This window comes from Rhinolophus sinicus, chromosome 9 (genome assembly GCF_057876585.1).
Source record: "Rhinolophus sinicus isolate RSI-liver-muscle chromosome 9, RSI-T2T, whole genome shotgun sequence".
Classification (NCBI taxonomy): Eukaryota; Metazoa; Chordata; class Mammalia; order Chiroptera; family Rhinolophidae; genus Rhinolophus; species Rhinolophus sinicus.
The window spans coordinates 28400023-28417394 of NC_142509.1; the positions used below are offsets into that span (position 1 = coordinate 28400023).

General features: G+C 46.7%; 1 protein-coding gene and 1 long non-coding RNA gene across 4 annotated transcripts in view; one reads left to right on the plus strand and one right to left on the minus strand.

Moving 5' to 3' along the window:
* Positions 1-4505: 4505 nt before the first annotated feature.
* On the minus strand, positions 4506-14341 carry PRKAB1 (protein kinase AMP-activated non-catalytic subunit beta 1). The gene is made up of 8 exons (XM_074321733.2): positions 14216-14341; positions 13855-14101; positions 11397-11560; positions 10102-10195; positions 9720-9834; positions 7512-7648; positions 6087-6155; positions 4506-5844 (listed from the first exon to the last, which is right to left on the minus strand). The coding sequence occupies exons 2-8, from the start codon at positions 14011-14013 to the stop codon at positions 5767-5769; spliced, it is 816 nt and encodes a 271-aa protein (XP_074177834.1). The 5' UTR covers positions 14014-14101; positions 14216-14341; the 3' UTR covers positions 4506-5766.
* Positions 14342-14432: 91 nt separating this feature from the next.
* LOC141569253 (uncharacterized) overlaps positions 14433-17372 on the plus strand; it is a 296091-nt gene continuing 293151 nt past the window's right edge. For all 3 annotated transcript variants that reach the window (XR_012492757.2, XR_012492759.2, XR_012492760.2), the window contains exon 1: positions 14433-14570. This is a non-coding gene — a long non-coding RNA (uncharacterized LOC141569253). The remainder of the gene's footprint in view (positions 14571-17372) is intronic.

The following is a 17372-nucleotide window of genomic DNA, read 5'->3' on the forward strand; positions in this document are numbered from 1 at the left end:
GTGACAGGAACCATAGTTGCAGTTCTGCTCCTCTTTTCTATTTTACTATTGGGGATAAAAGTGTGCCAAAGGTCCTAACTGTGAGAATGGAAATACGTAATTCAGAGGATGAACCAATAAAATTTTGGAACCTTTCTTATAATAGTAGGAAAAGTCCATTAACTACCAATCAACCATTTCAGTTATTGTCCTAAGGACTCTTGTCAGCCACAAAATACTTCAAAAGCATGATTTGTTCCAAAGGAATGTGCCAGGAAGGTTCTTTGGACCTAAGGAATGACCTCAAAGAAACAACTGACAAAAAGTAAGGCTCAGCTCTCCAGGCTACTACTCCTGTCTTAAGTACAAAATTAGATATCACGTTTTGGCTCTTACAATTTAATTTTCACAAGACTAAAGAGGCTGACTGCATAGCAAATTTCATAACCATGAAACGTTAGGATTGGGAGACTTAGGCCAAGCAGAGATGATTTGCTTTTTTTTTTTTTTTTTTTTTTAAAGCTTTTTAAATTTTTTTTCTTATTTTTCACTATTTTTTTATTGGGGAAGGGGAACAGGACTTTATTGGGGAACAGTGTGTACTTCCAGGCCTTTTTTCCAAGTCAAGTTGTTGTTCTTTCAATCTTAGTTGTGGAGGGTGCTGTTCAGCTTCAAGTTGTTGTCCTTTCAGTCTTCGTTGTGGAGGGCGCAGCTCAGCTCCAGGTCCAGTTGCCGTTGTTAGTTGCAGGGGGCACAGCCCCCCATCCCTTGCGGGAGTCGAAACCAGCAACCTTTTGGTTGAGAGGACGTGCTCTAACCAACTGAGCCATCCGGGAGACAGCTCAGCTCAGCTCAAGATGCCGTGTTCAATTTTAGTTGCAGGGAGCGGAGCACACCATCCCTTGTGGGACTTGAGGAATTGAACTGGCAACCTTGTGGTTGAAAGCCCACTGGCCCATGTGGGAATCGAACCAGCAGCCTTCGGAGTTAGGAGCATGGAGCTCTAACCACCTGAGCCACCGGGCCAGCTCCTGATGATTTGCTTTTAATAGAACTGAATAGTCAGCTTATCTTCAGAATTGGGTCTCTTGAATATGATTTGCTTTAGAAAACATGCAGATTTAAGTCTAAAGCATTAAAGCTAGGCCCACAGGGGTGGCACCCGCTCAGCTTTCAGTCCCATAGTACAACAGTTAAATTGGCCTGTTCCCGTGGTTCTAAACTAGGGGTGACTCTGCTCTCCTTCTCCAAGGACAATTTTGGCTGTTGCACCTGGGGTGTACCCACATTGGCACCTACTGGGTAGAGACCAGGGATGCTGCTAAATGTCCTACAATGCCCAGGATAGCCCCCACCCCCCACAAAGAATTATCAGGCCCAAAGTGTCAATAGTACCAAAGCGAGGAAACTTGGCCTATTTTAGTCACATTTCTTTCGTGGCAGTTTAAGTATTGCTTATGTCCAAAGTATTGCAGACTGTGGCTCGAGGCACACAGTGTTTGTAAGAGAAAAATGGTTTATCACTTGCCTAATCAAATGGTGAGGCTTTATTTTCCTGAAGCTGGGGAGGGTGGGGGCAGTGGAAGTAAAGTACAGCGTTGGTCACTTGGCTTTCCCTTGAGTCTATCAATGATTAATGGAACTCTGTTTGCCTTGAAGGGGTTGTTAGAGGAAAAGAACCTTGAAAATGACTTGACTACAATACACAGCTCGGGCTGTCTTTCAGAGAACCACCCAGGGTACGCACAACAGGAGCTGTCTCTTGTTCTCACTTGCCGATGTTTTCTAGAAGAGATGGGTGAATTCACTCCAGGGCAGGTAGAAAAGGTTAACGGGAAGGGCTGGCATCCTTATCCAGGCAACAGCCCTTTAGCTGTATTTAGGGCAAAAAAAAAGAGTTTGGGGAGCTGACCCTTCTGGCAGAGCCCAGCGGTTCATCTGAGGGACAGGGCCAGCCCCAGAAATTGGGCTCCGGCCATTCCAGCGTTTAGGATCCTCTCCAAGGGTCTGGCTCACAGCAGTGACAATTCTCAGGAGGACCGTAGTGGGTGTTTTTCCAATTAGCTGGGATGACTTGGGTTTTAGAAGAAATGCATATACGAGTATGTTCCTAACCTTGTTTTCTCCTGAAGACAATTACAGTGGGCGTTCCAGGGCAGAAGGCTCTAGTTTTTCTCCACTAATTTGCTGATAAACAGAGGTGCTAAGGAGAGACTCTTCAGAAGCTGGATGGCGATGAGTGGTCCATAGCCTGGGTCTTCATGAATTCATTCAAACCCTTTGTAAACGTTGGTGGAGAGCCAGGTTGTCAGGCAGACTGAGTGCACGCTCAGGTGTGAAATCATGCTCGTCTGGAAGTAACTGAGCTTTCTCTCAGTGCTGGAGCTGTGGACGGTATCACTTTGAGGTTTTGGGTTCCAGGCTTGACCTTTGGAGTCTTTGAGGTTTGTTCATTGAGCTTGAGATGCTGGCACTTTTTTCTTCTCCCCTGGCCCTTTGACTTCCTGTTTGTGGCCACGTCCCATTCCTGGTGAAAGGCTTTGTGGCTCCTAATGTGACATGAAATAAGCTCTAGCAACCATCTAGTGCTAGTCTAACCCCCTCTCCTTTTTTCAGGGGAAGAAATCAGACTGAGCGGTCATGTGATTTGCCCAAGGTCACTCAGCTAGTTAGCAACTGACCTGGATCAACGTCCCTAATCTCGGCTGTGTGCACACTGGGAGGGGATGCTGGAGGGACAGCAGACTCGGGTGACCTCAGGCTTTGCCGTGGTCTCGGAGCGCTGACTTCCCTGTTACACCCGTAAGAAGTGGAGCCAGAGGGAAGGAAATAGCCTTGCCCTGGGTCCTTTGATCTTTGGTTTCAGTATGTTGATAGATGGTTCTGTTTACCCGCAGTACCATTTTACATGTTAGGAATTTAAAGTCCTTACCTTTGGCTCCATAAATTCACTTGTATATAAATTTCTGGAGGGCAAATATCTATCTTCATTCAAAAGCAACTGAAGCTTTCACATGTAATCAGTCCTCATCCATAATGGGAATGTTCATATAGAACCCCGGTCATGAGACGCCTCAGTCCTACGTGTGGCTTTACCCGTGATTTGGGCAAAGCAGGCTCTCCTTTTCCACATCTGTGAATCAGTCTCTATTACCTTTAGCTTCTCGGGATAGTCTTTCACTTGGGTTTGTGAGCAGAATTCTGGACCACAGGAGACATCCTTGTGTGTTGCTTTTCAAAGAAAATGAAGCCTTTTAGATACACAAACCTGTGGAGAATGCTGCCACATCTGTTTTGTGGTCATGCCCGCACCCCTCCACCATCAGTCATTATGCTGGCTCCCCCGGGACCTCAGGGCTGTGGAGGACTCTTACCGGTTTACTGGCTCCAAATTAGTTTTTACATTGGATTTTCAGCTTGGCTTCTTCTGAATTTTGTGGGTAGAGCCCAATTTGCGGGTTGGATTTTCCGACTTCTTGCTGTTTGCCCATGCAGCCTGGGGCTAATGGCTCTCTCTGAGCCATGGCTGAGGCCAGCAACCAGATTCTCATCCCGCTTACACGAAGGCAGTGCTGTTCTGCACCAACTCATGTGGGGGGTCTTCCCACACAGCTGTGGGTGTCAGATCCTGGCTGTGGAGGCCCATCGCTGGGTTCTGGCCCCACTACCCACTGCCAAGCCTCACCATGGGCCTAGGGGTATGCTCACCGCTCACCCACATGGCAGTGATTTCTTGTTTCTGGTGCTTGAATATACCCGTTTTATACTTTTGAGCTTGGCTATGTATTTTCAGTTGTATTTTAAAAAGTATTTTATCGTTTTGGAGAAGAGGACTTTTGCATATTTCCTTAGTCTACTTACAGAATTCCTACAGTCCCTAAAATCTAAGGTTCCCACATCACTTGGGTTTTTAGGGTGAGACAGCTAATTAGCCCCCCTGGAATGCTTTCTAAGTTACTCTCCACCTCAAGTGGCCCAGATGACCTGGAGGTTCCCTTTTCCCTAAAATTCATTTGTTTCCTGATGCCTGGGAAGAAAAGGCTTATTAAAGGGACACCTGTAACTGGGACAGAGCCCCTTTTAGCTGGTGAGATGGCTCTGACTCCAGAGCGTCCTGGTGTCTTCCCAGGAGGTGTCACACCCCAGGCTCCCCTGCAGTGCTTGTTGATGAGCCAGAGGAAGCAAAACCTCTGACCCAGGGATGCCGCCAACCATCCAAACCAGGAACCTTCACTGCTACCTCTCCTCACCTTCCCCTCAGGACTGAGTGCTTCAGAGGGGCTCGATTTTGAAGGTCCTTTAATAGCCTCCCAAACTCTGTACATAACCAGTGGGTCACAGAATGGCCCTAAGTCATGGGGCAGCTGGAGCCTCACCCGACTGCCACAGGATGGTACCATTTCCAACATGTGCTGAGATGTGAAAATGATTCAAATGCACTGCACTGAATAACCGCTGGAACAGAGTTCCAGTCTCCTCTGCAAACAACTGAGAAAAAAAAAATCAAAGCTTTCTCCAAGCACATGTCCCATTATCTTTACAAAGCTTTATTGAAACCGGTATGTCAAGGTCATAGTAATTCAGTGTTTTGAAAACAGTAACAAAAACGGGTATCCAGAGTCCAGGTTGCCAAACAAGCACTGGAAACCAGGAAGCTCAGTCCTCCGTCCTGCAGCAGAACACAGCGAGTGACAGCTGCTGCCTCGGGGACAGGAAGCTGCACTAATGGGCACATCTGCGGCATCTCCCTGGAAACCAGGCCGAGTGCAGAGAGGTTCGCTTTGGTCCAAAGGATGTCTTCCCGAGACACACTGAGAAGGCTGCTGTCGAGGTCTAAGATCCTTCCAGAATAAGCAACAGTAACTGCTACAGCCTTCTTTGCTAAGTAGGGACAGAGGTTCTGAGCAAGGTGGCACAGGCTAGAGTAGAGTGCTTCTCCAAAGCCCTTACGGTAACACTGTCACCTCATCACGATTAGAATAAAAAGCTGGACAACCTTCCAGCGAATAGTCACAGGATCATCCAGCTTAATGGAGAAATCCGGCCGCGGTTTTCAAAGTCTGTTCTGAGAACAGATTATTGCTGAGTACTGTTCATTCACATAATCTTTAGTTCGGGTGATTCGAAAATTGCCCTAAGGCTGTATAGTCAGCCACCTCTGGTTAAAAAAATAACAAAACAATAAAACTTAGTGCATACGAATGTAAATAACAATTGTAAAACTTCATCTGGAAATCAGACAGGTTCTAATTCCTACAGAAATTACACCTCCCAGGAGCAGAGAACAGGACATAATATTGCTATGATTTCAGAGGACAGGCAAAACCAACACTGTACTTGTTACACTTAGCGCCACAGCCAGGCCTCAACAACAACAAGTCGATGGCCCTAAAAATGCTCAATTAGAGATTTTATGTGGCCTCGGTCCCTGCTTCCCAGATTTTTACTAGCAGAGTGGCTAGTGTTGATTTTTGGCTTAAGAGAAATCTCCATGACCAGTTCAGCAGATGTCTAGAACTGCACCCATCCTCACGCTCCTCAGGGAGCTGCAGACCTGCTTTCCTCGACTCCATTCACAGCCACTGTGCGTTGGGACGACCCATACAGACCGAGGCGTTTCAGGAGCTGCTGTTCCTGGAACAAACCTTCAAGTAGGACTAGGGCGGGTGTGAAATGTGAAGAGTGTGAAATGAGAAATGTACAGTCCATTCCCTCTAGTGGGAAGCACGCCTGCATGGGGCCTGGTGGTACAAACTGTTCCGGGGCCCACTGCTGGCTCCCAGCTCTTCATATGGGCTTGTATAACAAGGTGGTGACATACTTTTTCTTGTACCGGTGGGTCGCGCTGAGCACCATCACTCCATCCTGAGGAAGAGAGCGGAAATGGTCAAGGGCAGGAATAAGTCAGGGGGCTCACTTTAGAGTGCACGAGAATCACCCCGGGGGCTTAATAAAAACAGCTTCCTGGGCCCGCCTTCAGGACTGGAGCCTGTGGGTCGGCTCCGGTCATGGAAGCCGCCCTTTAGGTAAGAACTTGTAATTGTTGGGAGGGGGTCTCGGAGGACACTTTGAGAAACACATTCCAACAGCAGCAGACATGTCATTACCTTGATTGAAAGCGCATAAAGGTGGTTCAACATGACGTGGTTGGGCTCAGGGAGCAAAGCTGGATCACACTGTGTGGGAACAGATGTCAGCATTTAGGATTTAGAAATCAAGATTTCCCGCTTTTTTTCACAGTCCAGATAGCAAAGGAAAGTAGGCGGGCTCTCAGGACCACCTGTTCCTGTCAGGCAGCGAAACGGCCTGTCCATGATGACGGGCGAGGTGAGGGGGGTCACACCTCACTGATCAACTATGGAGTACTCCCTGCATGCTTGCTGGGCTCACAGGCGTGTCTCTGGTCAGGCTTTACCTTGGCCTCTGATGTGTGGGCCATGGCTCTGTCCTCTCATTACAGGAGGGTCAGGAAGATACAAACTACACCACACGCTCCTGAGCAGTGGATTGCAAACTCGTGTCTGTAAGACTCAGATACGGTGCCTGAAGAATGAAATGGATGATTGGGGGAGTGGGAGAGGCACTGTTACTCCACAAAAGCTCACAAAGGACTGGCATTTAATGTTGCCACACCTTCCAGTTTTTTAAGAGAAACCAGAAATCTGGGTGTTTTTTTCCATGTCTATTCCTCAATTTGACCATTGCTGATTCCAAACAGAAAAGGCATAGGGCAAAAGCCGGCTCATCTGTCAGGTGTGCACCTGGACACTCTCCATACAGGGGGAGACCTGCCCCGAGCAGAGGGTGCCTGGCTAACACACCACGGCTACTGCAGGGGTCGCCTGCACGCATATGGACGCAGCTCATCTCAGGCTGTGCACCCACTTCTGTGTGGGGCCCGAGCCACAGCGCCATGTGATCCCCACCTTATAACCATGTGCCTTTGGGTGGTGGCTTGGACAAAGCTGAAGGACCTCTAGATTCTCAAGATTTAGGCCATGCATTCCAGAGTTGGGGTGCTTGGCAATTCAGGTTAAACTGTGTGGAAAAATCACAAGGGAAGAATGAGGCATTCTTCAGGATCCAGGAGGATCCGCGCTTCTTTCTGCAGGTAATACTGACCTCAGAGGAAGTGTGTGTTACCCAGATACCCCAAATTTTGATCTGGGGCAGTGATGTTTCTGAAAGTGATTTGGTGATTAAAACAAGATTCTAAAAATTGGGGCGAGATGAGGAATTCTATTATGTAGCTTATCGAGCAGGGGTAGTTGGATATCTTGTCATGAAATTGAAAAGGAATGGGGCCTAGGCTGAGGCAGGAGTGAAAGGCTTTGTGGACTGGGGAGGCAGCCCCCGCACTCGGGAACAGCTTGCGAGTGTGGCGTGTTCCCGCATCAGAGGTGGACTCTGGCAGCCAACCCTGATGAGTGACACTGAGCTTTTTCACCAGCTGTTTCGTGAGAGGTGGCTAGAGAGAGGAGCAGTGGAACATGACCATGGAGGACGGAATGGGTGGACACCTGTGTACTCACAGAAATCCCCGTGTCCTTGTTCAGGATGACCTGGAGCAGATGTGGGGGCAGAATGGGTGGCGCTTTGAACCGTTCTTCTGGTTTTGAGATGTAGGGCTCCTGATGGTAGGGTCCTGGCGGGGAACTGGACAGCTCTCCTGGGAGATGGTGACAGGACACTTACTTTGACAATCAGTTCTAGAAGCAGTCTCATTTAATTGATGGCACTGTCTAGGGTTCCCTGTCTCTTGTTGCCTCAATACAGACTTACGTTCTCTTGAAGGATATACAGGCCTCAAGCATGAAGAGTAGAGGCCATGAGAAAACCCTTCTGGAATTTGGGTGACTGGCATAAAATTCAGCAGTGAACTCAGGTGCTGTGATGGAAGATGGCAGCTGTGGCAAAACCAGTGAGTGTGGGGCAGACGGCAGACTAAGGAGGAAGTGGTTCCCAGGAGCCTAACTTGATATGCCGCCGCAGAATAAAACTACTTCTCGCTTCAAGCCGAGCTGGCAAAAACTGCAAAGCTCAGGCTTCGAGTGAGGCATAAGGGGGTAACCCCAAGTTATGAGCGCCACCAGCCAGAATAAAACAGAAGATAAAGCAGCCTGTTTATACACAGGCAGTGGCCAAAACAGGTTATGCAAGGCACTGCACCAGCCCATTTCAAAACGAAACAAAACTGAAAACCTGATCTCTAAAGACTCCATCACTCTCCGGTTCCTTTCCAACTCTTGCTTGAGTATCTCAATTATACAGACAAAGAAGCTTCTAGAAGTCCAGTGTTTCTTAACTTTAAGCAGCAGCTCACTCAGTGATATTTGGCCAGCGGGAAGGGACCGAGCTGTTAGTCCAAGGACACCGAGGATGGGGCTGGGTGCCTGGTCCGTGGGCCGTCTGGAATAAATCTGACACAGCCCGGCTCTGCCAGTTCCTTCAACATCATTTTCTAGAGAACAAGCTCCCTTCACGTGACCCAACCATATCACAGCAGGAAACAGAAAAGCAATTAAGTGCAGAAAACTGAGCCATTAGGAGGAAATATACATTTTAAGAAAGTGTCTTTTCAGAAGTCTACAGAGAGCCTGAAGTTGGTTTGCCAGCAGTGAGGGGTCAGTTTTCTTTTCCCAGGTGATCTATGCTGCAGAAATGTGACTAAAAGCTTTGGTATATGGCCTCAAATTACATTTATCGGTAAGCAGAGGATATTTGGGCATTTCTTCTATTCAATGCCCACCTATCTGAAAAAGAAAGAAATGATTTCTTCAAAAAATTAGGCAACTAGCCAGATAGAAGAACGTGATTTTTGGCATTCCTACTCAACAACCTGACTTGTCAGCCACAGCTAGCCCAGCAAGGTCGATTTCCCACTGATTTCTGAGCTGAGAAGCGTAAGGGATGGGGCTGGCAGAACCTCCAGGCCTAGCCAGGTGACACTGCAGAATCATCCTGTGAACTCAACTGAGTCCATTTCCTTAGACTGGCAGGCCGTCCTGGGCAACCTTTTCATTGCCTCCTATAGGGGTCCAGGAATTGCTTAACGCCCCCAAGAACTGTTTAAACCCTGCAGTTGACACTTCAGATTACAACACATCCTTGCTCCTGAACTGTACGTATCATGTTTCCAGGCAGTTTCTTCCTGTGGGTTTGGATGGAAAGCAATTTACTGGAAGGTATGTGATTGGATGACTCTCAAAAGAGGAGAAAGTTTTAGTAGGGCTGTACTGAGCCGGTTGTGCTATGTAGCCTTTTGCCGTGGTGAGCCTTTCTCCCAACAAGGTGCTAATGTACCACACCAGTGACGGCCAAGGTCACTGAGGTGTCCGTTTATCACCCGTCAGGCTGAGTACCCCGAGTGGGTTGTGAGCAGGCAGGGAGCTGGCAGGCCTCCCGGCACTGGCTCACCACTGACCCACGGCCACTCTCCCGGGCCTCTTGGGCCCTGCCCCGGCCCGAGACCAAGCTCTGCTTCCATTTCAATGGTCTGCTCTCTGAATACTGGAGATGCCCCCCTCACCCCCCAAAAGGACTTACTGCCCCCTCGGGGCTGGATTTCAACAACCTGACCTGACACAGTTAGGAATTAGTTTTGTGGCATTTTAGGGAGCTACAAACATCCACCCGATTGGGCAGCTTGAGCTCAAGAGTGAGAGGTGAGAGAAACAAGAGTATTTCTAGACTGCGCAGCCCCCACCTGCACACATGTGGTATAAAATAACTGTTCATACCAGACACATCGGAGCACTTTTGGGAATCCACCATTAAAGCATCAAATACTTCAAAGTCAGTTTTCTTCACTTGAATGATGTTGTTAACTGTGCCAAGCTGGCTGGTTACTATTGGCTGGGAAGAGACAGACAGGCAGACGTCATAACGTGGAAGGCCTCGGGGTTTTTCCCTGGAGGATTTAGAATTCCTGGCTGGAGGGGCTCAGCTCCTGGCTAGCCAACCTGCTCCTCTTGGGCAAGTATGCCAGGGGCCTGACAATGAGCACTGCTGTCTAGCTCAGCCACACAGGGACTTTTCCCAGTGGGACAGAGGGACCTGGCGAAGATCTCTACGGGACGGTGACTTGTTTGGCTTATACAGACCAAGGGCGGGAGGAAGTACCTCAGAAGGGTCGTGTGTCCACTGACCGTCCACAAAGAACTTGTACTGATGCTCTCCCTCCGGCAGATCCAGAATGGCTACAAAGTTATTGTGGCTGCGAGGAAAAAGGAAGCGGAGGTTTTCAGCGGGGCGGGCTGCCCCCTTAGCTTACTTACAGAACCAGCCATAGAACAAAACTGTTCCACGTAAAACCCAGAGTTCAGCTGCAGGAGAATAAACATTCTTAACCAATTCAGACAACTCAATACAATGATCTCAATCTAGAAGACGCACAAAGCAGCAGCAATGCAAGAGGTTTTCTTGAAAACTGCCTTTGTTTCAATACAAGGAACCTACAAGCCTAGGTCAACCCACATCGAAAGGTCAACAAACAGGTACTTGTCCTTGTCAACTTGCAAGCGAACCACCACCTGGCAGACTGGATGCCAAGGAGGCTGGCAACACAGGATCAACGGCCTGCTGCCAAGTTTCACCCTGTCAGTTTGCCTTGGGCAGGAGAGGGGATCAATTTAATAGGATGCACAAATAGTTCCCCAAAGAAGCTGGCGTAACTACTAAAGAGGTTCCAGAAAACCTCTTCCATTTGACTGTTTTGTTGCCCTGACTTGAAGTGACTTGTAACTGTGCCCAGCAGCTCCCTCCACACTAACGTTCGCGCTAGAAAAGCAGGCAGTGCCCTGACAATGATCAAGCCTGGCCCAGCAGGGAATGATTTCTCCGTTTCATCAAAGTACTCACTGGCGAAGATGCTCTTTCACTGACAACTTCAGACAGAAGTCCATGCTAGGCTTCCCAGTAAGTTGTTTTACTGTGTAGTCTTGCTAATGTTGCCTACGTAACATGTACCTTTCAAAGTTAGAAGGAACCGCAGAGATCACCTGGCCCAATATTCCCTCTTACAGATAGGAATACTGAGGCTCAGGTTAGCTCTGCCAATGTGGACTCAAATCCCGGCCTCGAAGATTCCCAGCCTGGTGCTCTTGCCACTATACTAGGAATAGATTTCTCTCTCTCTGAAGAACAAGTCCTGCCTGAGCAAACACACAGCTGACTATCTGAAGCAGAAGATGTCTGTGAAACAGAAATACTTGTAACCAAGAGATGTTTTCTCTAAGTGTGCTCTAAACCTAGAGACCACTTGGGTGTGAGATCTGAACCCTATGAATTATTCGGCAAGGTTATTTTTCCACTCAGCATTCATTTTATAAAAACATCGCTTTCCATCCACCTGCAGAGATCATTGAGAAACAGAATTATCTCTGGGTTAAGACGTGTACACTCCCCGGGGCAGTTACCTTCTTGTGAGGGGAAGTTTACTCCAGTTGTTAAAGGTCCCAGATAAGTACACTTCCTTTCCGCCTCCCGTCCATCGAAATACAGTTGGCCGGGCCTGGGCAGGGGCTTTATCATTCACTTCCAGATCATGCTGCCAGGCCAGGAATTCTTCCTTCTCTGGAGCCTAGAAATAGAGCAGTTTACTCAGGGACAGGAAGTCATTAATGAGCTTACACAGTTACCCCAACACTGACAATTCATTTTAAAGAGGCAGTGGTTACTACACAGGATCAGATTCAGGCTTGTTAACTGACCAGCTGTGCCTCAGTTTCTCCACTTGCAAAATGGAGATAATAGAAACTATTTAAGATTATTGTGAAGACTGAGAAAGTCCACAAAATGCTCTGCATAGTATCAGACACATAGTAAGTGTGTTACAAATTATTAGCTACTCTTGTTAACTACAAGAGGGCTATGTTAAGATTCTAGGAGAAACTATAAAACTCACTTGGAAGAAGGCTGCAATGAATTCAAAACTAGCTGAATAAAGGTCATTTTCTTTCCTTAATTAGGCAAGATTTGAAATACATGAAAATTTATTAGGGGGTAATTCCAGAGCTGTCAGCTTGAAAATTGGCAAATCCAGATTCTAAGGAAGGGAAAAACTATTCACTGAGTGTCGTCCACGCTGGAGAAAAAGATTAAGACAAAGACTGACCTTCATTATGGTTAAAAGGAACTTCTAGTGTAGGAAGTGATGTATAACTGAGGTGTTCCAGAATAAGAGAAATAAACACGTTCAACTCTGGGTGAAATATATATGGCTTTGGATCTTTTATATTTTTCCGAATCAGAAGGCAAAGACTTTAAAACAGCAGGAATCCCAGGATGGGAAAGACCCTTGAAGGTGCCTGCCTAGCAGCCTTCGAGCACCTTTACTTCAAATACTGACCTGAGCATATCTTAAAAAATGCCTGCATTCTTTGAGCTTAAAAAAGACCTACAGATTTAAGAATAACAGACCAGAACCACTTTCCATCGAGGATGTGCTAACTAACCACAGCCAAAATGGTAAACCAGTGTAGTTAAAAGAATCCATGACTTGTTTTTTTTTTTTTTTTTGCTATCTAGGGCATTCTATGCAGTGTCTCTGCTACACCATTTCAGTAACTTCTGAGGAAATGATAATGGACTATTGAAAATCATCCTCCACAGATCATCTGTATGCTAGACATTTCTTATAGGAGTTCTGGAACAGCAACAGAACAACAAATATTTCTTGAAGAAAATAGTTTCATTTTGATAATGTCTTAAACAGCCATCCTTGGGCCAAAATGATTTCTCAGGGAAGGAATGTCAAGTCGTTGGAGAAACAGGATTTCAATTGCACATAGCTCTTAGGAATAACACATAGGAATGTAACAGAGTCAGAATGCAAGTTCAATCACAGGATGGAAGGCCAAGTAGAAGCAGACTCTTTATATTAGAGCCAAGATCCGAATGAGGATGTAAGATAATAATGTGATCACCCAGCCCAACATCTGAGAAAAAATGTGAGTCAAGTTGGAATGATTTGCCAGGCAATAAGCCTAATGGACAATGATGATTAGTATACGACTGAATACTAACAGAGAACATGTTGGACTGAGTGGGAGGGATGGGTATGCACCTTCATTTTCCCTCAATCTACTTTGTTGCATTGTCCTTAAGGAATTATTATTATTATTATTATTTGCTTTTTAAGCTATACCACATTACACATCAGCTGCCAGAATCATTAAGTGTCCTTGGACCAGGCTTCCCAGTTGGAAACAGACCACATCAGGTGGTTAACAGGAATGTGGCTGAAACAGGAGTCTAGAATCATCTTCAGAGTTTTGGTAAGTTAAAGCAGATTGCAGCAGGAGGCTCAAATATGGCCAAGCAAAAATGTTCAGACGGACAGTTCACTTAACCCACTGACCCCCAGAAGTCCAATGACTTTTCTGTGCCCGCTCTAAATAAGCAGGGCGAACCAAAAATATTAGGCAGAACTAAACACCTCTGGTGTGAGCTCTGGTTTATCTCCAACATGGACAATAAACTGCAAAAACAACTATTACAACAACTGCCAGTCTTCTTAAAGGGGAGGAACGGTTTCTCAAAGTTGTCAAATTAGAATACCCGAGAGCAAAGCAGAGACCGGGGCTACTACTTCTAGCTCCACGATCTTAATTAAGAATTTGAAACTGTCCCAGAGCCGCTCTCTCCTTAATGATGTTCAACGGAGTTCCTCCTCCCTCAGGGTGACTTTCTCATATCGGTAATTAGACACTGGCTCCTGGACTACGAGGGATCTTACAGAGCCATCTGGCTTTGAAGCGCAGAGGGTGAAGTATCGCCTCCCTCCCACTTCTGATGATGAGTTTTCGAGGGGTTGTGGCGGGGATCTAGATCTCAACATGTCAGGGGAATCGGATTCCCCCCCCCTCTCCTCACCTTGATTTCCTCCGAGTGGAAGAGGTCGGCGTCCTCGGGGCTGTCCATCAGGATCTTGGGCCTGTCCCCATCCTTGGCGCCCCCCGAGCTGTCCCTTCGGGGGGTCTTATGGCCGCCTTGCCGCTCCAGCGCGGCGCGCTCGCTGCTCGTGTTGCCCATGGCGGGGGGTCTACCGGGACACCTGGAAGCCGGACTTCACTCCAGGGAAAGTGCAGGGGACTTCCGGAATCAGGGAGTCACAAGGACCCTAAGGAAAGAATCGGAGCACCGGGTACCGCACCGCTTGGGTCAGGGTTCCTGGCCGGGATCCGGTTTGAGCCGGATCAGCACCACTGGCAAGGTTTCACAATCGTGCCTTTACCTGCTCGGGTAGCCGAGGCGCGAACTCAAGGAGCGCGAACACAACCCGTCAGTCTCCCCGACAACTCCCCCCACCTCTTAGCAACTTCCGCTTCCGGCACTTCCGCAAAGCGGCGGGGCCCACGGGGTAGGAGGGTTTGGGCCGGCGGAACGCACGAGGCTAACTCTCCCTTACTTCCGTTTCCGGTCAGGATTGGCGCGGTCGCAGGCCCCGTGAGGCGGCCTCCTTGGGCCTTGGAGTGCGCAGTCGCAGTTGGCAGATCTAGCCGACCCAGAACGAGGCTGCTGAAGCTGCTGAAGGCCGGCAGGGGGCGCAGCAGCGCGCCGACCGTCTGGGCCGCCCTCCCCGCGCAGGGGTGAGTGATGCTGCGGTATTTAGGGATCTTAGATGTCTTTGCCCACTTCCAGTAGGTTCTACGCTGTACAGCCAAAGGGCTCGTTCTAAAGGGCAAATCTAATTAAGAGACTCCTTTCGTTAAAGCCCTGTAATGCGCTAGTTCTCACACCGTTGAGTGCCTTAGAATCACCTCGAGTGTAAAATGACAGACCATAAAATTCCTGGAAGTTTCCCGTGTCTCGCTTGGGCGCTGTAAAATGTTGGAGTTATTAGTGTATTTTTCAAAAAGTGAGTGCACAGCCATTTTAGAGGTAATTTTGCAAGATATTTTGTAATCACTCTGAACACATCATTCTGCATAAAATGCATTTATTTATTAGCGCTTGTCATTTACTGTAGCCAGTGCTTCAGCAAGTGTGTAAACATGTGGTTCTAAAATATTCTACTCGTATCACTGTCATGGTTTCCTTGTGTGTGGGTTTTTTGTTTGTTTTGTTTTGTTTTGTTTTTGCCTGTGAGTATCTCAAAATGCTTTGCGTTTGCTGGGCCTGGTCATGCATTTTGTCCGCTGAACAAACATTTATTTTGTACCTACAAAGTGCCAAGACATTGTGCTAAGTAAAATGGGAGACACAAATGACTAAGATGTGACCTCCTAGAGGGGAATTCGGCAGCATCTATGAAAATGAAAAACGCACCGTTCTTTTGGTGCACAATTTTACTTGTAGGAAACTTCTACAGAAACACATGAAAATTATATGCAAGTGTGTTCATTTGCAGCATTGTGTCTAGTGCCATGATACATTAATTCCGAGATGCACATTTTAATCTCTCTGAAACTGGGTGCTTCTTACAATCATTGGAATCTTAGGTTTGATGAATTAAGGAAGTGAAAAACTGCTAAATCCTAAAAAGTTTGTCAGCAGGAGAATGGCTTAATGAATTAAATACTCCATTTTATGGAATACTGAGTAAGCTTTGAAAAGGAAGAAATAAAAAAATAAAGCAGACAGAATATTGAAAAAAGGGGAGGGGGAAAGGAAAGAGGATTACGTGGGTAATAATGGAGAAGTGCCTATGACATTCCAAATCCTAAAAGCAAGTGGCAGAACAGTGGAGGTTAAGAGTCAGCCTGCCTCCGTTCAAATTCTGGCTTTACCACTTAGTAACCATCGTCTTGGTTTCCTCTCTTGTGAAATGGGGAATAAAAATATCACCTACCTTATAGTCTTGTTTTGCCAATTAATTGAGAACATGCACAAAAAGTGCCTAGCATAGCACCCGACTTAGTAAACATTCAATAAACGTTAGCACTTTTATTGGCCTCATTATGGTTGGCAAATTGAAAGTTCTGGAAAGACGTACAACGCGCTGTTAATAGTGGTCCCCTCTGGGAAGAGACGTGGATTGGAAAAGGAGCCGATAGAAAGGGAACTTTCACTCTTCAGTTTATTTGAAAACTTTTCTATCTCAAGGATATACTACTTTCGTAATTTAAAAACAATTATTAAAAGACAAAATAAGACATGGTTTCCAGCCTGAGAAGGATCCATAGAGTAGAGGTGGAAATAGACTCGCAGAAAGGCAATACTACAGGTAGGCAATGGGTTCTTTGGGAGTCCAGAAGGGACTCAGGCTAGGCCAACGGATAACCAGGATGCATTCTTTGAGCTGTTTTTCTTGCTCATAATAGTCAGGACATGAAGATGATGAGTTTTGGGGTCTCTCCCACACTACTTGAGAGATAAGGAAGAACACATGAGCTGTACACCCCTAATCTGAGCTATGCAGATGCTTTCACACATGAAGAAAGTTTCAAGACTTCTGCTCTGGCTTGGATAAGATAACTGATATCCCATGGATGCTTTCTGTGTTTTTTCAACCAATGAGATAGCCCATTAACTGGGGCTGTGCAGCTGTACCCTGCAAAGGAATGCCTCCCCAAGGAGGCAAGTAGTTTCTGAGATTCCACCTGCCTGGAGGAACGGGTGCCTTTTCCTAATTTGGACAAATACACCATAGGGACTAGCAGTGGCCCTGGCCTCGATTAAGTAAAACAAACCAACCCGGGGCTGGTCCTAGGACAGATGGTAGAGGTGTACAGTTTATCTTTTTCCAATTCATTTTATGCACACTGTCTTGCAAGACGACCCTTCCACCCCAACCATCAGAACCTAACTGGGTCATGACACTTGTTCTAGTTAACATTTAATTTTTAGAGGCCTCCAGTTTTCTAACTTCATTAATTCGTTTCTTTATCCGTAATTATGTGTGGTGCAACTACTGGCTGCCAGGCACTGTGGTAGACCTGGGGATAAAATGATGGGCAAAACTAGACCCACATTCCATGCGTGTAGTGTTTATGATCTAGTAGGGAAGAGATAGATAGATACATTAGTCGTATAATCATCTAACGGTCATCTGTGACAAATACTAGGAAGGAGAAATGTGACCTAGTGAGAGGGATGTGACTTAGTCAGGAATTCAGGGAAAGCTTCCCGGAGGAAGTGACAATTTGAGATTTGAAGACTGTAGGTGTTAACAGTGAAATTTGTTTATCAATCCCTGTTATGGGTGTGGCATTGTGTTTGGTATATCAACTCATAATCCCCCAAGAGTCCTGTGAGAGTTCTATTATTATTATCACTTGTATTTTATAGATGAGGAGATTGAAGCTCAGAGAGGTGAAGTGACTTGTTCAAGGTCACACAGCTAGGAAGTCATGGAACCAGTATTCAAACGCAGGCAGCCAGACTAATGCAGAAATGTGGGCATTATGGACAGAACATTGGGTGAAGGGTGAAATTATTTGGGGCAAGCC